The sequence below is a fragment of the Bison bison genome, unplaced genomic scaffold (assembly GCF_000754665.1).
Source record: "Bison bison bison isolate TAMUID 2011002044 unplaced genomic scaffold, Bison_UMD1.0 scf7180017864163, whole genome shotgun sequence".
Classification (NCBI taxonomy): Eukaryota; Metazoa; Chordata; class Mammalia; order Artiodactyla; family Bovidae; genus Bison; species Bison bison.
In genome coordinates, this window is record NW_011494735.1 from 282,285 (window position 1) to 308,865 (window position 26,581).

Consider the following 26,581-nt stretch of genomic DNA (forward strand, 5'->3'; position numbering starts at 1 on the left):
TTGTACATGGTAAAGGTTTGTCTACTCTCCGCTGCTGCTAAGTCACTTCAGTCGTGTCCGACTCTCTGAGACCCCACAGACGGCAGCCCACCAGACTCTGCCGTCCCTGGGATTCTCCAGGCAAGAACACTGGAGTGGGTTGCTATTTCCTTCTTCAAAGCATGAAAGTGAAAAGTGAAAGTGAAGTCGCTCAGTCATGTCCGACTCCTCGCGACCCCAGGGACTGCAGCCTACCAGGCTCTTCCATCCGTGGGATTTTCCAGGCAAGAATACTGGAGTAGGGTGCCACTGCCTTCTCTGGCTGTCTCCTCTCTAAGGTGCCTCAACAAAAGCAGCAAAGTCCAGTGTTCATTTTCAAGAGTGAGACCCCTACACACAGCCCCACAACCCAGGCCTCTGCACAGCAGAGGAAGGGAGATTCAAGAAGAGCAGCTCCCCTTTCTGCCACTTCCACTGACTCATTATCCTTTGAGAGCAACCCCGATCAATCTCTCAGGGCTTGGCCAGCCCAAGCCTTTTATGATGGCCTTTTCAGTGCCATCAGAGATGAAGTGAGAAAGAATGAAAACAAAGAAGTGATTTTCCTCTTGATCTGACTTAAATAACCGTGTACGGAAACATGCATGAGGAGGCTTTTTTCACTCTACTCGGGTTCTCTACTAAAAGCTGATGCTAACACTGGTCTTTTTTTTCAAGCTTTCAGTGTTCTTCTGTATTTTTTCCCTTCAAGAATATCCTTCAAGAGCTGCCAAGTCCTAATGCTTTTATGATTAGTTTTCTCCCAAGATTTTCTGGCTGTATTTCCTATTTATTAGGGCTGAGCCCTAATAAGAGCAACCTGAGCCTCAATTCTAAACCTCAAGAGTTCTTCCAAAGGTATAACAGCTATTTTTCTCTCCTAAATAATGGAAAGCTGTAAGATTAACATGTAAAGGACTATATTTTCAAATTTTTATAATGGACAATTTTAGAATATTTTATAATGGTGACTCTCTCTCTATCCACTGCATTCCTAAGAAAAAAACACAGGAACAGTGTATAAAGACAATTGGGGCGGAAAAGTGACCATTTGGGTACTGTTACAAATATTCAAAACAAGACCACTAGACACAAGCTAAAAGTCCATCCGTAAGAAACTGGAACATAAATGAGGACATAGGTATGCATTGGGAAACTACACAACCATCAAAAATGGTAATGTGGGAATTTATATGTAGCAACATAAAAAAAGACATGTAAAATTTAGTTATAAAAGATTATAATAGCATTCCATTTCTCCAAAAAACATAAAATGTATTGTATATGTCATGTGTGAGTACATACACAGAAATCCAGAAGAAAAGCATCAAAATCTTATTTTCTTCTTTCTCTTTTTACCTATTTGTCAATATATCTATATGTCAGATATATATATTTACATATTTGAAGTTTTTACAATTATCACTTTTATAATTTTAAAAATACCACAAAACATGTTTCAGTATACTAAAAAATATGGTGTACCTCTTACCATTTTGTTCTAACAGAGTTGACAAAGCATTTGCAGATGCCTGGAAGACTTCTTTTGATGAAGAGTGCATCAGCATGGACAGCATCACTTCCCTGTGAGCTGGGAACCTTGCACAAATTCAATCACAACATTAATAGTAATCGCTTTAATAATTAACTGAAATATTCACTTACTGTTATCTAATCTAACAACCAATAAGGGCAGATAAACAGTGTTTTATGCCACCTCTACTCACAGGAGAGCAGTGTTATATTTACATTATATTCAAATACATTAACTACTAATAAAGTAGTATTTCTGTTTCTTCAAAGTAGATAAGCAGTAGAAGGAGAAAGTAGAAGACTCAGTAAATATATAAATAGGTGCTAAGAGTAAAAAGATTAAGTGAGAAAAAGGAGATAATGTAAGCAAGAAAGGAAAAATTAAGAATCATAAAGAAGTAGAGTGAAAATTTTTAATTTAGAGCTTAAATATGTTTTAATGATGTATTTATTTTAACAATCTCCTGTGAGTTTTAAAGGATTAGTATCTATGAATTGAAATTTTTATAAATTGCAGCATGAACCAACCTTAACTTCTTTAAAAGATTGCTCAAAGCATATTAGAAGGCTGGTTTAACACATATTTTTCAAAATGTACAGTTTCCATTCAAACTAGAGACATTTAAATAAATAGAATCTGTCATTAACTGCCTTCTAATTGCCAGTTGATCACTATGGAAATGAGGGCATCCCTGATAGCTCAGTTGATAAAGAATCTGCCTGCAATGCAGGAGACCCTGGTTCGATTCCTGGGTCGGGAAGATGCCTGGAGAAAGGATAGGCTACCCACTCCAGTATTCTTGGGCTTCCCTTGTGGCTCAGCTGGTAAAGAATCTGCCTGCAGTGTGGGAGACCTGGGTTCAATCCCTGGGTTGGGAAGATTCCCTGGAGAAGGGAAAGGCTACCCACTCCAGTATTCTGGACTTGAGAATTTCACAGACTGTATAGTCCAGGGGGTTACAAAGAGTTGGACACGACTGAGAGATTTTCACTTCACGTCACTATGGAAACAGGCTGTCAGAATTTGAGGTGCAGGATAATACTACTCAAATTTCCAAGGTAAGGCATTCAAAATTTAAAATTGAGAGGCTATGCAGAGCCAACAGTACAAACATAAGCAGTTGCTCATGGACATGAAACAAATCAGACATACAGAACTCCTGTTTGCAATGTGCATCTTTGTCTGGTCTTATGATGTTTAAATGGAGCTCCCATAGAAAGCATCCTCAAGAGCTGACAGTTATACAAATAACCCTTTCAAGAGAAGACAGGTTAATACCACCACATAAAGTGGGGAGTCACTAAAGGAGGCTTCTAACCACATCTAATTACTGATACTGACAACCTCCTGGCTAGTAACCACAATAGAAAAGGTCACAGACAGCTCTGCAATTTCTGTCAGTTGAGAATAATTAGTACTTATAAATTATTAGCCAGAAAACTGAAAGGTTCTTTCTTGATGATTCATAAGTTACTGAACGACTCTTGATTCTAAATCTCTCCATAATAACTCTCACACAAAGAGAGTTTTACTAACTATTGAAGACAATGGGCATCAAAATATTATATATTCACAAGTATTTTATGGCAACACTTAATATAAATACCTATATCAAAAATATTTCAAACAATAAAAATTTCAGTGAATTGATTAAAAATATGACTAAAATTTTCTATCATATAAAATCAAAACTACTCACTGGCCATCTTCATCTCCAATCTTCTCGTGTAAACTGTTTTGATACATAAGGAGATTATTCAGGGCCCAACAGGCAGCCTCCTGGATTCAGGAAGGAAAAAAAGAAACCTGTCAAAAAATAAACTATTGAACAAAAAATTTTGAAGGACTATAAAATTTATGACAGAGTCTAACCTGCACATGCTTGTTCTTTCTATGCCAAGTTAATGCTTTGTAACAGGCTTCCAGCCAAAACAATTTATCTTCTTCATCATCGTCATTCTCCTGATTCTCATTCTTTTCCTCTAAGTCTTGATTTAAGAAAATGGTCTCAGCTTTGGAAAAATGTAAACATATAACTTACGTATACTTTCAAGTGACCAACTCTTAAGACCATTATTTTCAAACATCAACAGAGCACTGGTTAATTAAAAGACCTCTTTAATATATTACACACTATTATTTTGCTATTCCATGTAGATAAGTCAGATGAGGGAGAGGGTACCAAACAAAACTAATAGACTAGAGGAAGATTAATTAAGAAAATGAACTGCTGATAATAAAGCTAAATCAAGAATGTATTCACTGATATCTGAATTGGGATATTTATCACAACTTTATTTATTTATTTTTTCTCAGTTTCTTTTTTTTTAATTTAATTTAATTTTATTTTATTTTTTAACTTTACAATATTGTATTGGTTTTGCCATATATCAAAATGAATCCGCCACAGGTACACATGTGTTCCCCATCCTGAACCCTCCTCCCTCCTCCCTCCCCATACCATCCCTCTTATCACAACTTTAATTCCCTTGAAAGTATCCTCCATGAGAAAATGTGTCACAGTAGGAAAAGAAAAAGCATTAAGGGTTCCTTCTCTATATAAAACTTTCTTGTTATAATGTTAACATTCAGGATCAAACGCGCCTGAAAGAATTTCCTTGTTAGTGAAGTTACTTACTGAGGAGTGCTAAGCAGCTGAGAGCTGCGATCTGTAACACTGCATTCTCTGAATACTGCTGCACAGCTTTCACCACAAACTCATGTACCTCATTTAATACCAGGATATTAAAAAAGTTACCTAAAAGTTAAGTGACATATTAGCAGAATTCTCATCCATGGGACTTATATTACCTTTAATTATGTAACAGTATTTAAATCAACATATTTGAGTAGTGATAACTATTCTTAATTACATTAAAACATATTTACTGTAATTAAAATCACTTAATGATTACATAAAGAACTAAAAACATTGCATGCATGCATTCAACTATCTTGCTTAGACAACAGAAATGACTGGGCCAAAAAAAAACTGTTACATAACTTGTGTTGTTTGATTCTGTCTCATGTCTTGTTGCTGTTGTTTATTTGCAAAGTCTTGTCCGACTCTTTTGTGACCCCACGGACAGTAGCCCGCCAGACTCCTGTCCACAGGATTTCCTACATGATAATACTGGAGCGGGTTGCCATTTCCTTCTCCAGGGGACCTTTCCAACCCAGGGATAGAACCCATGTCTACTGCATTGGCAGGTGAATTCTTTACCATGGAGCCACCAGGGAAGTCCCCCTCTTGTCATCATCATATAAAAACCACGAAGTGGAGACTTCCCTGGTGGTCCAGTGGTTGAGAATCTGCCTTGCAGTGTGGGAAAGGGTTTGATTCCAGGTTAGGGAACTACAGTCGCATATGCCACAGAGCAACTGAACCAGAGCACCGCAACTACTGAGCCCATGTGCCCAACTAGAGTCTTTGCACCACAATGAAAAACGCCTCGTGATTCAGTGAAGATCCCTCAGGACACAACTAAGGCCCAACACAGTCAAATAACTAAATATTTTTATACATGGCACTACAATATTCAGTGTACAAAACAGCTTAATTTTCCTGTCTTCTAAAAGATAAGGAAAAAACCTCCTTGTCATTAAATGCTTTTACTATAACTCACTAACAATTACCACATTTCCTTGTAGGAATAAGAATGAAACTTCTAATTAGCTATATGTGTAATCAGAAAATCCCTAAGATACATAGCCAGAATTGGAAAAGATCCTATACCATTAAAAGCCTAAAGCCCACACTAAATATTAATCAAAGTTTCAAAATCAAAAAGCAGATTAGTGTAACTCTTCTGTATCAGCATCTTTCTATGTTCATACCTCTTCCACATTCATCCATTAAGCTGACATAATCCCCAGTCCTTAGTCTCTAGTTTTGGAAAGTCATTTCAAAAAATATTCTCTTCTACTTTTACTGGCTTATCTAAACTTCAGCTGTCTCACCCCCTTTTCCCTACTATTATTTCTAAGTCACTGCCAACAGCTGCTCTACCACTGACCAACTTTGTGACTCTAAACAAATACCAGTGGCCTTATCTTATTTTCAGACAATTTAGGTGAAAATACACTGTGTTACAAAAGCCGCCATAAAAAGATAAAAAGACAGCTCGACATTTTCAATACATATAACTGACCACCAAAACATTATTAGCCAGAACTATGAATCATTTTTTTAAAAAGACAGAATATACTATGGAAAAACAGAAAAAGGCAAATCAGGTATTCCACAAAAAAGAAAGCACCAAGAGCAAAGAAATATTTGAAAAGATATTCACCTTCCTTTACAATTTTCATGGCAATACAGATGGTAGTAACATAAAACAAGAAATAAACCAATTTCCATGGATAGGAGAATGGATAAATGGTATAAATGGATAAATAGTGGTATACCTACATAATAGAATACTACATACAACAATGCCATGCTTCCCAGGTGTGTCAATGGCAAAGAATCTGCCTGCCAATTTAGGAGATGCAGGTTTCATCCCTGGGTCAGGAAGATCCCCTGGAGGAGGAAATGGCAACCCACTCCAGTATTCTTTCCTGGATAATCCCATGGACAGAGGAGCCTGACGGGCTATAGTTCATGGGGTCACAAACACTCAGACACAATTGAGACTGAGCACACACACTGCACACACATACAGCTATATGCAAGATATTCATGAGTCTCAGAAACACAATTTTTAAAGACTTGCAGAAGACAACATTCAGCGTGATACCATTTTTACTAAGCAATAACAAGCAAACATTAACAATTTTATTTACAGAGATATATAAACACAGTAAAATTTAATTTAGAGCAAAATATTTATTAACACAAAACTCTGGAGAGTGCTCACCTCTGTAGAGAAAGTGGTGGAAGGGCAGAGCCCAGAGTATCTTTACCAGCGCTGGTAACGTACTAATACTTAAATTTGATGAGGCGTTCTTTTGCATTGCACTTCACATTTTCTAAATGTTATGTTTATTCTTTTATATGCAATAAATATTTACATAATAGTACTTCAAATATAGCATTAACAATAAGATGAGACTTCTCATATTGCGCACATTTATTTTTGCCACTCCTTTTAAAATTCTACCTAAGCATGGCATGACAGTTTGCTACTTTACGATATTTCCATCCAGGGTATGTTGATTGGCTACCTATCCACCAACATACAACATATGTATGCTATATACACTTACATCATATAGACTGTGATAAAAAATTAACCAAGAGTTGTAACTTACCTAACGTAAGCCTATGGAGCAAGCAGCAACTTACTTCTTGAATTTTTTCACTGATAGGGAATGCTTTCATGGCTTCTACCACAATATTATAACACCTGACATTGCCACTCATGAGGACTTCAACATTACTACCTGAATTTAAAGAAATCATAATTATCAATATGGCAATAATTTTCTCCATTGAAATATGCATACAAAAACATCTCATAGAGATTTTAAATACATAGAAGTATAATGGCTACAATACCAAATTTAATGTCATTTTCTGTCAAATAGCTATAAAAATACTGTTGTTCATTGTTAATATAACAGAATTTAGAACTCATTTCTAGGACTAAGGGAAAGTTGCTTTATTCCTGTATCTTGGCTTAAAAATGTAAACAAATAGGGAAATCTGAAAAATGCTTTTATGTAAGTCAAAATATGTAAAGTCCTGGCCATTAGTTTTCAAATAAATGAATTTGGGGCCTGTTTCCTAATGAGGCAGTATTCCATTGGATAATAGATTTTAATTGTTCTTTTTTCTCAAACTAATAGAAAGAAAAGCAAGATTATATCACATAACAGAAGAGCTAGAATCAGCCATGATCTATTCCTATTCATTCCAGAAGGGCAGCATAATAGCCAGTGTAAAAGCCACAAAACCAAGCTTCCTGAAGGCTCTGCCACAGACAGGGAAAAGAATGGATGAAGGTGAGAGAAGAGACAGAATATTAAAATATATGACTAAGAGATAAACATAAATGAACCACAAGGAAGGAAAGAATTCACTGGAAAAGGCAATTAATCAATAGAGAGAGTATGTGAAACCATGTGGAGAAAATTAATTTATATGTCTCAATGAAACATTTACTATTCTTAAAACAGACAGAAAAAGGTGTGCAAAACAATTTTCTTTCTTTTTGGGGGGGCACAATCAAACTAACTTTTTTTCCTAAAATTACATTTTTAATGTTCAAATTGTACTTTAAAAAATACTAAATATGAAAAAAGCTGTTGTAATTAAAGAAAATGGCCTCTTAAAACAATTACCTGCTTTTACTCAGAACCATAGATATGATTTGCTCTAGATTCAAAGGTAGTCTAAAACGCTTGCTTTTGTATTTTTAGTTGCCACTTTCTTTGACCTTTTCATTATGAATCAGCCCATTTACAGTGAGGATACGTCAATGTGGGTGGAAAAAAATGAATTTCAAAAGAGCCAGTACAAAACAAATAAATATATAGCCAAGGAAAGGCAAAATGAAAAATATATTCAGTTTGTTGGTAGGAGATGACTCAGAGAAGTTTAAATTCTATTTTCCGGGCGCAGTCCAATGATGGCAGAGGAATAGGGTGGGGAGACCACTTTCTCCCCCACAAATTCATTGAAAGATCATTTGAACACTAAGCAAATTCCACAAAACAACTTCTGGATGCTGGTGGAGGACACCAGGCACCCGGAAAGGCAGCCCACTCTCTTCAAAAGGAGGTAGGACAAAATATAAAAGATAAAAAGAGAGACCCATCCCAGTGAGGGAGTCGTGAAGGAGGCGAATTTTCCAAATACCAGGAAACCCTCTAACCAGCAGGTCTGTGGGGAGTTTTGGACTCTCAGAGAGCAACATAACCATGAGGAAAAAAAACAAAAAACTTTCCAAAACTGAACCAGGAAGAACTAGAAAATCTTAACAGACCCATCACAAGCACAGAAATTGAAAGTGTAATCAGAAATCTTCCAGCAAACAAAAGCCCAGGACCAGACGGCTTCACAGATGAATTCTACCAAAAATTTAGAGAAGAGCTAACCCCTATTCTACTCAAACTCTTCCAGAAAGTTGCAGAGGAAGGTAAACTTCCTAACTCATTCTATGAGGCCACCATCACCCTAATACCAATACCAGACAAAGATGCCACAAAAAAAGAAAACTACAGGCCAATATCACTGATGAACATAGACGCAAAAATCCTTAAGAAAATTCTAGCAAACAGAATCCAACAACATACTAAAAAGATCATATAGCATGACCAAGTGGGCTTTATCCCAGGGATGCAAGGATTATTTAATATCTGCAAATCAATCAATGTGATACACCACATTAACAAACTGGAAGATAAAACCATATGATTATCTCAATAGATGCAGAGAAAGCCTTTGACAAAATTCAACATCCATTTATGATAAAAACCCTCAGAAAGCAGGCATAGAAGGAACATACCTCAACATAATAAAAGCCATTTATGATAAACCCACAGCAAATATTATCCTCAATGGTGAAAAATTGAAAGCATTTCCCCTAAAGCCAGGAAGAAGACAAGGGTGTCCACTCTCACCACTACTATTCAACATAGATTTGGAAGTTTTAGCCACAGCAATTAGAGAAGAAAAAGGAATAAAAGGAATCCAGATTGGAAAAGAAGAAGTAAAATTCTGTTTGCAGATGACATGATCCTATACATAGAAAACCCTAGAGACTCCACCAGAAAATTACTAGAGCTTATCAATGAATATAGTAAAGTTGCAGGATATAAAATTAACACACAGAAATCCCTTGCATTCTTATACACTAACAATGAGAAAACAAAGAGAAATTAAGGAAATAATTCCATTCACCATTGCAATGAAAAGAATAAAATTCTTAGGAATAAATCTACCTAAAGAAACAAAAGACCTATATATAGAAAACTATAAAACACTGATGAAAGAAATCAAAGATGACACAAATAGATGGAGAAATATACCATGTTCATAAATCAGAAGAATCAATATACTGAAAATGAGTATACTACCCAAAGCAATCTATAGATTCAATGCAATCCCTATCAAGCTACCAATGGTATTTGTTCAGAGAATTACAACAAATAATTCCACAATTTGTATTGAAATACAAAAAACCTTGAAAAGCCAAAGCAATCTTGAGAAAGAAGAATGGAACTGGAGGAATCAACTTACCTGACCTCAGACTATACTACAAAGCTACAGTCATCAAGACAGTATGGTACTGGCACAAAGACAGAAATATAGATCAATGGAACAAAATAGAAAGCCCAGAGATAAATCCACACACCTATGGACACCTTATCTTTGACAAAAGAGTCAAGAATATACAATGGAGAAAAGACAATCTCTTTAACAAGTGGTGCTGGGAAAACTGGTCAACCACTTGTAAAAGAATGAAACTAGAACACTTTATAATATCATACACAAAAATAAACTCAAAATGGATGAAAGGTCTAAATGTAAGACCAGAAAGTATAAAACTCCTAGAGGAAAACATAGGCAAAACACTCTGACATTAATCACAGCAGGATCCTCTATGACCCACCTCCCAGAGTAATGGAAATAAAAGCAAAAAATAAACAAATGGGACCTAATTAAACTTAAAAGCTTTTGCACAACAAAGGAAACTATAAGCAAGGTGAAAAGACAGCCTTCAGAATGGGAGAAAATAACAGCAAGCAAAGCAACTGACAAAGAATTAATCTCAAAAATATACAAGCAGCTCCTTCAGCTCAATTCCAGAAAAATAAACAACCCAATCAAAAAATGGGCCAAAGAACTAAATAGACATTTCTCCAAAGAAGACATACAGATGGCTAACAAATACATGAAAAGATGCTCAACATCACTCATTATCAGAGAAATGCAAATCAAAACCACAATGAGGTACCATCTCACGCTGGTCAGAATGGCTACTATCAAAAAGTCTACAAACAAAAAATGCTGGAGAGGGTACAGAGAAAAGGGAACCCTCTTACACTGTTGGTGGGAATGCAAACTAGTACAGCCACTATGGAAAACAGCATGGAGATTCCTTAAAAAACTGGAAATAGAACTATACGACTCAGCAATCCCACTGCTGGGCATACACACTGAGGAACCAAAATTGAAAGAGACACGTGTACCTCAGTGTTCATCGCAGCACTGTTTTCAATAGCCAGGACATGGAAGAAACCTAGATGTTCATCGGCAGACAAATAGATAAGCAAGTTTTGGTACACACACACAATGGAATATTACTCAGCTATTAAAAAGAATGCATTTGAATCAGTTCTAATGAGGTGGATGAAACTGGAGCCTATTACACAGAGTGAAGTAAGTCAGAAAGAAAAACACCAATACAATATATTAATGCATATATATGGAATTTAGAAAGATGGTAATGATGACCCTATATGCGAGACAGCAAAAGAGACACAGTGTAAAGAACAGTCTTTTGGACTCTGTGGGAGAGGGAGAGGGTGGGATGATTTGAGAGAATAGCAATGACACATGTATATTATCATATGTGAAATAGATCGCCAGTCCAGATTCGATGCATGAGACAGGGTGCTCAGGGCTGGTCCAGTGGGACGACCCTGAGAGATGGGGTGTAGAGGGCGGTGGAAGAGGGGTTCAAGATGGGGAACACATGTACTCCTATGGCTGATTCATGTCGATGTATGGCAAAAACCACTAAAATACTGTAAATTAATTAGCCTCTAATTAAAATAAATTAATTTAAAAATAAATAAATAAATTCCATTTTCCATTATTGTTCAGCCCCATCTACTTTAACAGTTTAACTTTCCATGAATAAAATTTTATAACCATTACTAAGAAAGAGCATTCTTTCACAAGAGTTTTTACTGAAGTCTCATATCCGTAAGATTCCATGTCTGAAATCATATGTTTATTATATATATTTACTACATATATATGAGATACAAAGTATGTAGTAATACTGTCAAAGTTTTAACCACACTTATTATATTACATTATCAGGTACTACTCTACATTTTTAACATTATTTAACTGATTTAATCCTCACACATGTGAAGACGAAATTATTACCAGATAAATGCATGTGTAAATCCTGTACAAGCCCAAATACGTAATAAACGAAATACAAAATGCTCAAGTGTACTTATAAAACAGAAGGAATTGAAATCTGAAGTAATAGAAGCATTCACTGGTGGCATACAGACCAAATTAATTTTTTTGTACTTTTTTATTATAAAAGTGGCTAGATTTCAAAGCATCACCAAAATGCGAACCAAGAATCACAAAATAAAGTTCAAACTCCTTCCTGTGACTTTTCAGACCTTTTAGCATCTGATTATGTCTCCAGCCTCATCCACTAATTCTTATCAAGCCCTTCCCTCACCTCCATTAATCAGCATACAAGCAGATGCTCAGGGCTCTGCATGTGCATTTCACACACGCATGCATCCACACACTTACAAATATAGCTTACTGAGCTACTTTTATCCTCTTGATATTTCTACGCTTTCTTGCTCTAGGATCTTTACACTTTAAGATGTCCACCCTTGGGTTACTGCCTGCAGCTCTACTTCATCTCACATTTTTCTGCACACAAAGCTGTCCTCATCATTCAAGACTCTGCTGAGAGATCTTGCCTCACTCCCTGTTTGTTCTCATAACTCTAAGTACTTCTGCCAACATTTGCCTTATAATACTCTGTAATCACTTCTGTGCTTATCTGTATCTTGTGCAGTACTATGGGAATAGAAAAGGCAAGACATATTTATATTTTTGCTACTATTTCCCCAGCACAAAGCCCAGAGTCAGCAGCAGTACTAAATCAATAAACAAAAATTAATCAGATGAATAAACAAATGAATGGCTTTATCACCTACAGGTTTCCAATAAAAACATTTTGAAACACACTCAGAAAGAACATATATTGTAATTTTCAGGTTCAAAAAAGAAACCATGTATGCAGACTACTTACAAGGAATTGCTAAGGAATGTAAACAGTGCAGTACATGGAGCACAATTTCCTCTTCATCTTCAAAATTTTTTAATGCACTGAGCAATATCATATAATCTTTATTCTCAACAAATTCAGTCAGTTGCTCCTCTGAAACTAAAAAATGAAAGAGAAAATACTGACAGAGCTGAAACATGATTTAAAAGTTTAATTACTCAAAAATATACTACTCATGATAATTCATGATAACATAGTATATACAACAGACATAAATTAAAGACTATACTTTAGCAAATATCCCTTCCTAGTAATTTTAAAATAGGAAAACAAGCGATTGAGGTAAAATAATTTTGTTTTGACCCATATCAGTTACTATTAGTTACTCCATGTTTTGAAATGTAGTGACTAGTTCTCAGAAAACCAAAATTATTTACAATTCCATTTGAAAGATTCTAGAGAAAACTAATCTATGACTAATAAAGATGGCCTATTGAAGTGAACATATCACAATACTTAAAACGGAGTGGTTAGTGGTACACTGTTGAAGGGCAGCTAAGCTAAATGCATCAGTTTAAGAGGGATGAACGTCAGCAAATGACAAGTAATGAGACTGAAATACTCTATCTTAATGGTCTTGATTTCATCAGAGAACAACAAAGTTCAGTTCAGTTCAGTTCAGTGGCTCAGTCGTGTGTGACTCTTTGCAACCCCATGAATCGCAGCACGCCAGGCCTCCCTGTTCATCACCAACTCCCGGAGTTCACTCAAACTCACGTCCATCAAGTCGGTGATGCCATCCAGCCATCTCATCCTCTGTTGTCCCCTTTTCCTCCTGTCCCCAACCCCTCCCAGCATCACAGTCTTTTCCATTGAGTCAACTCTTCGCATCAGGTGGCCAAAGTACTGGAGTTTCAGCTTTAGCATCATTCCTTCCAAAGAACACACAGGACTGATCTCCTTTAGAATGGACTGGTTGGATCTCCTTGCAGTTCAAGGGACTCTCAAGAGTCTTCTCCAACACCACAGTTCAAAAGCATCAATTCTTCTGCACTCAGCTTTCTTCAACAAATGTCCTCATTAATTTTCATAATTAGTCTTTGGATCAAGCAGTGAGTTTCATTTAGAGTCATTTTATTGGATGGGAACCTCAAAAACATGCATAAAAATCTGGTTTATCTGGCCTGAGAATAACACTGACATAAATGTTAGAAAATGCAGCACTCTTCATGATCAACATTAGTTTCTGTTGTTCAACTTTATACCAATAGTCCATGTAGTATAATGTGAAATTGATTGGGTTCTTTTAATAAAGGTGGAGTGTCACCAAATCTTCTCATTTTATGGAACAGTTTCCAGAGCATAGTTTTAAATTTTGAAAATTCACTTTACAGGTGTCACTAAGTCCTGGGGAACCTGAAACTCTTTTCAAAACTTCAGAAGTGTTTCTAGTCTACATTTACAATCACATTGTTAGCGTTGATCTTTCTATCACAGTAAGATCTTCTTTTCAACATTCCTTGGTGCCTCTTCACAGGTCTTGGATCCCACAACACTGGAGAGAATTATGTTAACCCTTCTTTCATGAATAATGATGTGCCCTTAAACTGCAGCACAGACGATTACAAGCTCTCAAGACAATAACTCCTCAAATTCTATTCTGCCCAATTCTTATCAAAAGCTTAGTTGCCAGATGTAACATTTAGAGAAGATAGCCTGAGAGACATGCACCTCCTCCATTCCTCTCCTCCACCAAGCCCCTTCATCAGAGAGCTGAGGCCCAGGCCCAAACTGTGCTCTTTGATAGTCTTTCACTGAAATGACACTGCGTTCCTTACAGAATGTGCGCATTTTATCACCTCATCCAGGGAGACTCAAGGAGGATTTTCCCCAAGTCTCCCATGATTGCTTCTTCTGATTAGTGGGTTTACTTTTATTTCAAGTAACTTTGTAATCAATGTTTCTGCCTCTTTCCTTTGCCTGATAGAAAGCAAAGTAGCGAATTTCTGGTCCATCTCTCTGCAAAGATATAGGATCTGAAGCAATAAATTTAACCTAGCATCATGTTTTCCCTTCACCCATTTCCTCATTCATTTTTCCCTTCTAATGTATTATAAATATCTATAAACTATTTTAAGTCTTCTTAGAATAAGGCAGGAAATTAAACAGTATAAGGTGATCTATTCCAGTCCTGGATCCGCCAGAAACTGGAATAGGCAAACTGGTATGGACACAGGCCCCACGAGGTTCTTCTTATTCTAAACCCCGACCATTGTTGGCTCTCACAATGACATAAAAGGTGCTCTCAAAAAACTTAGTCAAATGAACTGTAATAGAGATAACTAGCTGTGTGCCTTCAGGCAGGTTACTGATTTCACTTCTCTGATCCATTTCCTCATCAAGCCAGTGGAAGAACCAAAGGTTCCAACTAACTATAAAATTACATGGCTATCTCTGTCATCAATCTCAGTGTTATGTGATAAAATACATATTAGTCTTATTCCTAAGGGAAACTTTGTAAACTTTCTGTTCTTTAGCCAGAGCCTTGAGCAATGTCTAAAATCTCTGGTGATGACTTAACATCATAAACCCAAATTTAACCTGTGCTTGACTTCATAGTTTTACTTTTTTCTTTTTTAACTCCTACACATCCAGTTTACAAAGTGAACCTATGCCTTGTTAAGCAATGGAAGAAAGTTTACTCCAATTACATAATTTATAATCCATGAATGAAATTTATTCTGTAAAAAACAAGCAATATTTCTGAATTAACTCCATTATCTATCCTTCACTGACAACTCAAATTTTAATAAATAGTACAGTTTTAAATATCTTCCTATCATGATAATTAATCCTACTTTTCCTACTATAAATCCTTATAAACCCTTTTTTCTTATATAAATATCAATATAAAGAGTTTGACATTTTTAAATACCTCTCTCAAACAGCACATGTAAAACTTTACATCCAAGTTTCTGGACTTCATCACTGGCTGAAAATGTGCGCATGGCATCGAAGATTAACAAGAAAATATCATTTTCTTCATCCAATATCAGCAAAGTGATTTTACCTATTTTGAAGAGAATAATAAGCTCCAAGTAAATAGCTGCTTTAACATTTAATGTCTTAATTTTTACATGAGGGCTATGATGGTTTGTGAACTTCTCTTTTTGATGAACCACTTAATTGCCCCAGCTGTTAGCCCTATCAAGATCTATGGTCTTTCTAAATGAGATAAATCCCTAGTACACTTTCCTATAACTTTATGATTCCCAATCAATGACCATTACCAAGACCTCTTGCCCCAAACTCCTGAAATATTTCTGCCTCTTAAACAACATCATCTGAATGCTCCATGGCCACCCCAAACCTCACCTACTCCAATTGCATCTCTTCATCATTGATACCACCTTGGATCCAATAGTTACCAGGGAAATTTAAGTCATCTTCCTTCTTTCATTCTCCCTCTTCTCATTCTGCCCAACCAAAGAATCAACTCATACTAAGTCCTTCAAGTCTAACCTCTAAATATTTCAAAAAGTCCTTTTGAACTAGGCCCCTCCATTTCTATTTTGTTCTGGACCCCATCCCCTCTCACCTAGAATGCAAACACAATTGCTTAACTGCTCTGCTTGGTGCAAACTCCTACCTAACTAGTTGATCCCCTGCACTATATTTCTATAACATAAATGTGATCTATAATTCCCTTTGAAGTCTTCTAAGACATTCTCATACTCCTCAATCTGACAAACGAGACACTTCACAGATTACATGTATCTCATCAGCCTCACGTCCCTTCCTGAACTACTGACTCCAAACACGCTAAGCTCTCTGCTCATCACAAACACATTTCCTTTGATATAAATTTTTGCATTTGCACTAGCTGAGTGGAATGCCCTTGCCCTTTTCTACACCAAATATAATGCTACCTTAATTCAAGGCATAACATAAACAGCACCTATTCAGTCAATAAAAACTGTAGAAGGGGTAGTCATAGCATACACGTGTACAGCACATAACACATCAGACTTAGGTTGAAGCACTGACAGTTCACTCTAACATGTGTAAATCACCACAGCCCCATGAGACAGATGCAATCCTCATGTCAGAGATGAGAAAACAACCACAGAAGTGACCCAGTAACTCTGCCCAAAGTGAACAAACAAGAGTCAGAGCTGGATTAAAATTTAGACAGGTCACGGACATGCCCTTAAATCCCACAAATAAGCCGAACTTCTCTCTGTGTTCCTATGGTAGTTTTCTTCCTATTTCTGTTATGGTACTTTTCTTATTAAACTGAAATTATCTCTTTAAATGCTTTTTATCTCTTTGTTGGGCTGTTCAATTCTGTAGCCACTAATCGCATGAGGCTACTTAAACTCAAATTTAAATTAAGTAAAATTAAATAAAATTAAAATTTAGCTCCTCACATTTCCCAAGTTCAACCACCACATATGGCTATGAGCCATGATTTTAAACATGTACAGTATTTCCTTCATTGCAAAAAGTTGTATTAGACAATGCTGCTAGACTGTGAACTTCTTCATTGCAGGAACTCTGCCTCAGCTGTAATAACTATCACATCAGTTAACAAATAAGCCAAACAAAAAGTGATTCATAAATTAGCCTCTAATAAAGTATCTGAAATGAACTCTAAAACACTTTACAAACTTCCCTAAAAACTCAAAATTCTCAATGGTATAGGGAAGAAATTAACTACTCTTTTGCAAAACACATATCAAATTTCATAACTGTCTGCATGCTGCTAATCTCAACATATTCATATTGCGAGATTTTTCAAATTCATAAACCACCTGTCCATTGCCAAATGCAGAATAAATCTTCACACACTCCCAAAAAAGACTCCCAAGGATGAGTTTAAGATAAATCATGATTAAGACTAGTTTGGAGGAGGAAATGACAAACCACTCCACTATTCTTGCCTGGAGAATCCCATGGACATAGGTGCCTGGTGGGCTACAGTCCATGGGGTCACAAGAGTTGGACAAAACTTGGCAACTAAACCGCCAAGACTAGTTAGCAAATTCTATTACATATTGTAATAAAAGGCTCTGGTGAAGTGGTGAGGACCTTCAGACCTTTCCTATCGCTCTTCTTTTATTCTCTGATCTTCACCCTCTGTCTTCCTTTTTCTTTCTCCTAATGGGCCTTCATCACTTGGCAGGGATTATGAAAGCATTTAAAATCTTACCACCCACACTTCCAGCTCCTCTCATGCTCTCCTCCTAGACCTCTGCAATGTTGCAAATGCTGTTCTCTTGACCTCAAGTACCCTTCACACGTTGAAGGAAAGCCTCCCTATCCTTTTTGATTAGCTTCCCTGTAAGCAGTCTTTCTTCTTAGAATCTTACATCACAGCAAGTGTCCAGCACAGCAATGATCACAACGATTGCACCACAGCAACTCTTTGTTTCCAGGTCCATTATCCTTCAAGCAGAAGTTTACTCAGGGAAAGAACCTGACACGTGAAATAAGAACCTGTTTCCACTGCTTTTTGCTGAGGCAATCTCTCTGGTTTCAGGGTTCTCTCAAGGGATGTTTTGAGGATTATGTTTTTAAAAGCATATGAAGTATTTTACATGTTAAACCTAGCATTTAGCAAGCACAAAAGAAGAAAGGCTATATATTTTTATTATGACATATTACTATTGTCATACTCTACATGTTTTATAGAAAATACATTAGAGATATAATGGAGAACAAATACTCATGACAGGACACGTATGGCTAACAAACTAATGGGAATATGAGATGCGGGACCAGATCAGAGGAGCAAAGCTGAGGACAGAAATTAAATTTTGGAATAATATACAAGGTGATGTTTAAGGCCAATATGTTGGGTGGTATTTTTGAGAGAAAAAGTTTAGAGAAAAGAGATAAGGAGAGAAAAGGAAAATGGATACACAGAATTTTGGAAATCATCAATATTGAGGTTATAATATTATATTTTTTTAAAAAGTTAAAATATATTCAGTAAATGGTTTAAATTATTTTTTAACTTGTGTCAACATTAGAAATATGTGTGTATATATACTACCTGAAGTTAGGAGAAGATCTAAGGCCTTCAATCCAACTGTTGTCAGGTTGACACTGGCATTATGAACTGTTAGCATTTTAAGAATCAATCTGTAATTAAAAACAAAAATCAAGATCATCCTAGATGTTTATTCTTTTAGATATTGTCTCTTACTCATCTACATTGTTATTTATCTCATTGCACTTCATTCCCTATATTGAAGCTAGTGTGTTTTTTTCCCTATAAACCTGAGCCAGGCTTACAATGATTAACAGGGAATTATGAGTCTCAACAGAAAAGTTATAACTTTTTCCTCAAAATATTTTTCAATTATTAACTATTTCACTCAATTCTATATTCAAAATAATACAGAACTAAATGTACTAAGGGATTAGTCGTTTTATATGTGATACAAACTTGTGAATATTATGTGACACATATTTATGTATTAAATTATAGAGATGTAATTAAAATGTTAGCTTGTATACAAAAATTAAAAACCATTTGAATATTTATATTATTCACTTTTTATTATTTTTAAAAGAGAAATTGATATCATAGAAAGTGAACCTAGTATATCAGTAATATTGTCAGTTCAAATACATTTGATTTGAGCCCCTGAGTTATTAATTTTAAAATATACAGGCTATAGTCTATTTCTACTCAGGGCTGATTAATTTTAAAAATACAATCTATAGTTTATTCCTACCCAGTGCTGCTTGGCTTTCTATTGTTAGAAAATAGAGCTTCCATGGCTTCACTTAGATTCAAGAAACTCGGCACATGGTCTCTAGCGATGAGGTAAGGAATTGAGAGACTCCTTCAACTCTGTTAATTCTCCTCCTACCTACACTGCCCCTACCTCTTCTTGAATCATTCCTACTATTCCTGACTTCATTACCACACAAGAGATTTCGCCTTTAGTACTATAAGCCTTTAGGGAGGAAAAGTCCTTGAATACCAGGAGATATGTTTCACAATAACTATTGGCTGGAAATGATCTAATATACTCCACTATAGAGAAGAGTGTGTCTATATTGTTCACACTACTTCTGGCCTAAAGGAGGGGTGTAATAAATACCAGATGAACCGAAGATGAATAAATGATGAGTGAGCAAATAAATGAATGAAAAGAAACTTCCTGCAGAAACATTCACGTAAGTTACCTGGAACATTCAGTTTGTACTAAAATATGACTAAGTATGTTTTCCAAGTCTCCCTAAAGTTACAGATTACAAACCTTTGGGGATTTTGGAAATTCTCATCCAAACCAAGGGACACATAACATTATAACTATTCATTGCAGGCATATTTTGCCTAATTCTTCATTAAATGCTGTATTCCCTTGAGTTAATACTTTTCTTGTTATAGCCCATCACACTTTTGCCCTATAGGAATGCAACTTTATCTAATGCTTTTGGAGGGTGGCACCTGACTTTAGAACAATCACCTTTAGAGAAAAATAAGTTTTCTGAAGAAAGGGTCATAAAATGTTAACAGGCCTCCTGGCCAGAAGATGATGTAAATCACCTAAAACTTTTGCATATGATAAGTTTGCAGAAATAAAGCCTGGCTTCGATAAGGATCAAGGACTGCTGACCTTGCATGACTATACCCCTTCCCCCATTATCCTCTGCTGCTGCTGCTGCTGCTGCTGCTAAGTCACTTCAGTCGTGTCCAACTCTGTGCGACCCCATAGACGGCAGCCCACCAGGCTCCTCCATCCATGGGATTTTCCAGGCAAAAGTACTGGAGTGGGGTGCCCTCTATGCATAACTTAAGGTATAAAAACTACTTTGGAAAATAAAGTGCGGGCCTTGCTCACCAAAAAATAAATAAATAAATAAATGTTGTATTCTTTATTATTGACATAGAATTTCAGGGATTAGTTTGGAGATGAGAATATCTATTAATTGTAAACAGTCTCTTTGCAAAGCACACTCTTTAATGCTAGAATCTGAAAAACAGCAACTCATATTTATCAAAGATGGAAAAATACACAAGCATAGGTGTACTCGCCTATGAACAAACAGCTCTTATTTATCTAAACTTGCAGCCACGGTTAAAACTAATAGAGATGTAAAATTTAGTTTTGCATTAATTATGTTCTCCACAGCAATATATCTTTGGAAATTAAAGTATTCACTTTTCTGAGGTAAAGAAAAGTCACATTAAGTATAAAGAACACCTAAACTTGATGACAGAAGATATTTTATTAAATGTCAAGAAACAAAAAAGTTATCCAACATTTATCCAAAGTTATCCAAAAAGGATTGTCCTGGAAACACAGAAAAAATTTTCTTAACTAATTACGGCTAAAGAAGTAGTTTCGAAGTCATTGTGTTGAAAACTGCAATAACATAGCTAGTAAATAGCTATCAAGATTTGGCTGCAGATGTGCTGAAAGATAATTTCCTCTTTTTCCTTCATTTTGAAAGCTGCATTTAAGCTCATTAAATATATACATATGAATATACATAAATGTGCTTTTTAAAGACAGTAAAGCATACATTTCTAAATTTCGTGGAAAATCCCATGGACGGAGGAGCCTGGTGGGCTGCAGTCCATGGGGTCGCTAAGAGTCGGGTGCGACTGAGCAACTTCACTTTCACTTTTCACTTTCATACATCGGAGAAGGAAATGGCAACCCACTCCAGTGTTCTTGCCTGGAGAATCCCAGGGACGGGGGAGCCTGGTGGGCTGCCGTCTATGGGGTCGCACAGAGTTGGACACAAGTGAAGCGACTTAGCAGCAGCAGCAGCAGCAGCAGAGAACATTTTAGTTTCCATATGTTTGTTTTGAAGAAGTAGTGGTTTGTGTCCTGTGCGTGTGCTAAGTCGCTTCAGTCATGTCCTGCTTGGTGCAACCCTATGGACTGTAGCCACCAGGCTCCTCTGTCCGTGGGACTCTCCAGGCAAGAATACTGGAGTGGGTTGCTGTGCCCTCCTCCAGGGGATCATCCCAACCCAAGGACTGAACCCAAGTCTCTTCAGTCTCCTGTATTGGTGGTAGGGTTTTTTACCACTAGTGCCACCTGGGAGGCCAGTGTTTTGTGTCAATTCTACTATTAAAAAGTAAAAAAAAAAAAAAAGAAAGAAAGAAAGAAATCTATTATTCGCTTGAATTCATAAGCATTCATCAACAATCTACAATTTAATCAATTGTATAACTATTATTATATTAAAATAATAACAACATCTAACATTTTACCTCAAATAAGCTCTCTATAAACGTAAATCATTGATTCAAGGAAAACTACATGTATTTTAAAGGATTTTTATCAGTTTGGCTTGAATTGCAAATACAATATATCAAGAAAAGGGCTGTCATACAGATATTTAGTGCAGTATATTTTTACATACTTACTGGTGAACCCCAAGGACTTCCCAATCATGTCCAATATCATGGGGTCCCATTAAGCTCTGCATTGTATTTGGACAGATTTCTATTAATTTGCATAAAAGTGACCAACCCACCTAAAAATAAGAAACAAATATTCACATTTTAAAACAAACACACATATATTGAACATATTTAGTCAAAGAATCTCTTCATTCTTAATAGACTAGGTGACTATTATTTTAAAATAGTTATTTTAAAACAAACTTATATTCAAAATTATACTAAAAAGGAGTATAACAAAATTATACTCAAAAAGCAAGTCATACAATTAGAGAACATCTTTCTCCAAAAATCTACTGAAAGGGCATACAAAAAGTAATATTTCTGAATGATGAAGGAAACAAATTGCTTATTGTCTAAATAAAAAGCAATAAAATAAAACTTAAAAAATAGTTTTAGAGGACATACCAAGACTATGACGTACAGGAAAGGCTAATCTCAGGGCTTTGTACTTTTTAAGGCACATCCACCTGACAGAATTTATTTTAGATATTTAGGATTTTAACTAAAAGAAGAAATGAAGTAGTTTGGAATGGAAGATTAGGAAAAGCCAGAGATTTTGACGGCCAAGTGTAAATTATCAGGAAAGACGGCTCCCCAGATAATAAAGCTAGGACAAATGGCAAGAGAAGCAGCACTGTCTGATGACAGTGTAACGTCTTTCACAGGAAGAAGAGAAAGGCACTATGAGATGGAGAGCAGGCAGAACTTTTCAATGGACTCCTCTAGACTTCTTCAGTGTACCTAAATATGGGTTGATGAGGTCGAGACATCACAAATGTCCTTTAAGTCTTTCATATTTCCAAATGAATTATGATTTTACTGATGCATTTTAAATATACCTTCATTCACTTCACTTATACAAGTGATGCCAGATTGAGTAAGTTGCTCTTTACTTCTAAAACATACATTTTTAAATATTAATGATACTTTAATTAACTCACTCTTCCTGCCATATATTTCTCTCCAAATATAAGGACTCTTCAATTCTTTTTACTTTGTTACAAAACTACACTTGATATGGTCAAAAAAAGAATATGCATAGATATTCAGTTCTACAGATTCATGGAGAAGTGCCTAACCATGATGTGTGATAAATACCAATATAATATGAATTTTGAAAGCTGGATTCACTGTCAGCTAGAGTTGCTCAGGGAAGAATATAATACAGAAAAAGTGTGATTTGAGTCAGATTTCAAAAGAACTATAAATTTGTTCACTTAAAACAGTGCAAGGGAAACTTCTAAAACTGATGAGCTGTGAGGAAGAGAAGTAAGATTCTAAATAGTCCTCAGGCTGCCAGAGAGGGGTCCATTGCTAAATGTGACTGAATGTGTGAATTGGAGCTGAGTGGCACAGAGTTGGATGACCAGGGGAGAAATTTCTATGCATCTGAAGAGGAATAATGGCACACATTTCCTAATTGTTTACAGGAATAAACAAGGGGTATTTAATATGATAAAAGTGTTTATACAAGAGTTATTTACAAATACTATTTCCAGATCTTTTCTGGATTAAGCATGAATTGCTTTACTCTGTCATTACTTGCTCTTACACAATTTCAAATTCCTTGAAAAGGAAGCAATTTTTGACAGTTATTTTTACCTATATTTGAGTAGACATCCTCCTCCACGTAAGCCGAACAGATATTGACAATCCAGATGCCATAGAAACTGGCTATTTCTGTGCTTTCATAAAATATATCAAGATTTTTTCAACTAAGTATTTCAAAAGTAACATTTGGAACAGTTTCTGGAGGGAAATAAATCATAAATCACACAGGATGCTATACTCATCTCTGCACCTGCATGGCTGACTCAAGGAAAAACCCTGTTTTGCTTTGGTTGGTGAAAGAGCAGCATCAGTAAAATTGCTTTGCAAAAAGACTGAAGTAACTGAGCTTCTATGATTAAATAGAATCACTAGCTGCAAAGTGGAGGTAACAAATGATCCATTAATGTATTCAATTAAAAGCTTATCTTTCAAAAAGAGAAACCTCCCATCTTGGACAGTCGTAATACAATTGGTAGTTTCACTTCATTATAATTATTCTGTAAACTCAAGTTATCTAATTAATGCACAATGGGAAACATCTAGGGTTTAAAGAAAATTTTAGTCACTTGCATATATTTCACTCACATCAAAGATGGAAACTGTGTGAATAAAGTAATGTAAAACTGAAGAACACAGAGAAATGTTCAGATGATTTGCAGGAAAAGAAATTTGTAAGACAAATAGCCTAAGTATCAACTGTCTAAAGACTGTGATTATTAAGGAGAACTAATAAAGTATGAAAAGACATTGAAAATAAAAATTCAGAGTCAGGAATGTCATGTTAAATTCTAAAAACAAACCTTGATGTTTATTTTTGAAGGGTAATTTAATTCCCTAAATTCATCAAGTGCTTTTATTTCAGTACTTTCAGCTGATTCAAATGTATAAAGCTTTAAAGTATATCTATATTAATTTTACCAGTAATATGCATAAATTTGAAGAAGACAATATTTTCTTTTAAGTAGAGTATTAAAACATCCCTTTGATAAGATCAATGATAATTTAAATCAATAACATCAGTAGGCATAGCATGGCCACAATATTTGTACCAAACCACTATACTCTTTAGTTATACAAAAAGCTTGTGAATTCAGCACCTATTGTATTATGAAAAAAGATTTTGAAGGTGTGTGAAACTTGAGTTCTGACTCTGTTACTTGCTCTGTGGTCCTAAATGAGCTATTTACTCTGAGAAAAAAATATTCAGTGAGATTTCTGAAAGGGAAGCAGATTTCATCAAGAATCAAATGATAACTACATAAACATAATGCCTTTTGCAGGTTAATATACTGCGCTGCAACTAGTAATTCTATTCCATTAAATCACCAAATCAAAAGACAATTCCTGATTTTCTTACATACTTTGTCTTTGGTACCTACTGGGCAAGGATATTGAATGACATTCATAACTACCCCAAACAAACATGTCTGGGATCTGGCAGTTTCTAAAATGAAGAAAAATTAGGAGGTGGGTATGTTGCAGACTCCCTTGGATTCTGAAGTCTAGCACTACCTCCTCTGCAGACCAAGCCTACCCAGGGCCCAGCTGTTCAGAATTGTACCTGGCAGAGGAGACTCTACCAAAAACAGAATCCAAGGAATGGAGTGTGACAAACAAGGCAATTTTGAACACCAAAGCAGAGGCAAGTAAGAAGGATGATGTGGGTGGAGAGCAGCAAGCACAAAAGGCCAGTGCGGGAGAGTGAATCATGTTTCATAGGCAAAATTTCAGACACTGGGTGTTAAAAGAATAGTGTCTTTATCATGCCTCCATTTTTTTCTTGATCTTATTTACTAACAGCCTGAAAATCAATAGTCAGATGGGATATACTTCAGTTGAAGAAAAATAAAAGTACTCGTTTATCTCACATATATAGATCTTCATTTAAAAGCTAGGTATATGGTTCACCCAAGCTAGACATAGCTGGACACAGAGATTAAGCATAAGATAATTGATACAGACAGAGATTCAGATAATTCTTACATAGGTCTAGCCTCTCAAGTAGATATTAAGAAACATTGCACCTAGATAGAGTTCAAAGTTCAATTCTCTTTCCGTTTAGAATCTAACATGCAAATGAGAAAACTTATGTCAGTTCCCTAAATCTCAAAATCTACAAAGGAAGTTAACCTTAAGCAGTAATTTTGTTTTGACGTAATTTTCATCTTAAGGCTCCTTTTCAAATATATCTGAGATATTTAACAAATTTCTGGGTTTCCTATGATACAGGTTCTAAAAGGTTCACTTTTACATTCATTTTATATGAAAACAGTTGAGAAGTACAGATTTAAACTTACAAGGGAATCCTAAAACATTACTCTCTTAAGATAATACAAGGTGTACTACAACTAAAGAAGGCTAGAAATCTGTCTTCAAGTTTAAAAAAGAAAACCTTAAACCTATGAGAGTTTGCCAGTAACTTCAATTAATTAATTATTAATTCTATTATTGTTCATTATTCCTCTTTCCCAAACTATTCACAATGATGTCATTTCTAGAACATGCTGTACATTGGGAAGAATCTTAGAATAATTTCATTTAAACACTTACGAACACATCTAGCCAATGAAAGAAACCAAACCTCAACCCATTATTATTCCCCTCCCATCACCATCCATATTCTGTCAGTTAAAGTTACATCTTAATGATAATTAAGGAGCACAGAGTAGGCCCTCTTACACCGTTAACATTTGATAATGATTTAACAATGCTTCCATCTTAAAACCACAGACAGTGGTTTGTCAGGACAAATCTCAGAAATAACCCAGAACTCTGGGTACAAAGTATCAGTAGAAAAACACCTATTTCCAAAGAAGGGGAAATGGGCGAAATGAAAGCAACTCTTTTACCTGCTGCACACTAGCGACTCTCATATAGGAGTCCAAGACGATCAACAGAGGCACGTGGACATTTTTGTCTTGAAATAACTTGGAGGCTGGAAAAGAAGGGGGTTAAGGGAAAGGAGCAAAGTCACGATTCATGGCACCCCTTTTAAGTCTGAAAAGGAGGGAGAAAGCAGAAGAAATGAGCGCAAGACCTTCCTAGAATTGTCGGCTCTTTTCTGCCCAAAGGAGTAGAGAGCTTTCGACTTCT

At 35.8% G+C, this 26,581-nt stretch overlaps 1 protein-coding gene across 2 annotated transcripts in view; it reads right to left on the reverse strand.

Moving 5' to 3' along the window:
* LRRK2 (leucine-rich repeat kinase 2) overlaps window positions 1–26,581 on the reverse strand; it is a 207,764-nt gene that overhangs the window by 180,255 nt on the left and 928 nt on the right. For both annotated transcript variants that reach the window (XM_010841504.1, XM_010841503.1), the window contains exons 2-11: window positions 26,338–26,423; window positions 21,899–22,008; window positions 18,554–18,642; window positions 15,431–15,565; window positions 12,520–12,654; window positions 6,806–6,937; window positions 4,191–4,310; window positions 3,425–3,564; window positions 3,252–3,331; window positions 1,511–1,617 (exon numbers count right to left, since the gene is read on the reverse strand). In XM_010841504.1, the coding sequence (XP_010839806.1) occupies window positions 1,511–1,617; window positions 3,252–3,331; window positions 3,425–3,564; window positions 4,191–4,310; window positions 6,806–6,937; window positions 12,520–12,654; window positions 15,431–15,565; window positions 18,554–18,642; window positions 21,899–22,008; window positions 26,338–26,423 (1,134 nt within the window). The remainder of the gene's footprint in view (window positions 1–1,510; window positions 1,618–3,251; window positions 3,332–3,424; window positions 3,565–4,190; window positions 4,311–6,805; window positions 6,938–12,519; window positions 12,655–15,430; window positions 15,566–18,553; window positions 18,643–21,898; window positions 22,009–26,337; window positions 26,424–26,581) is intronic.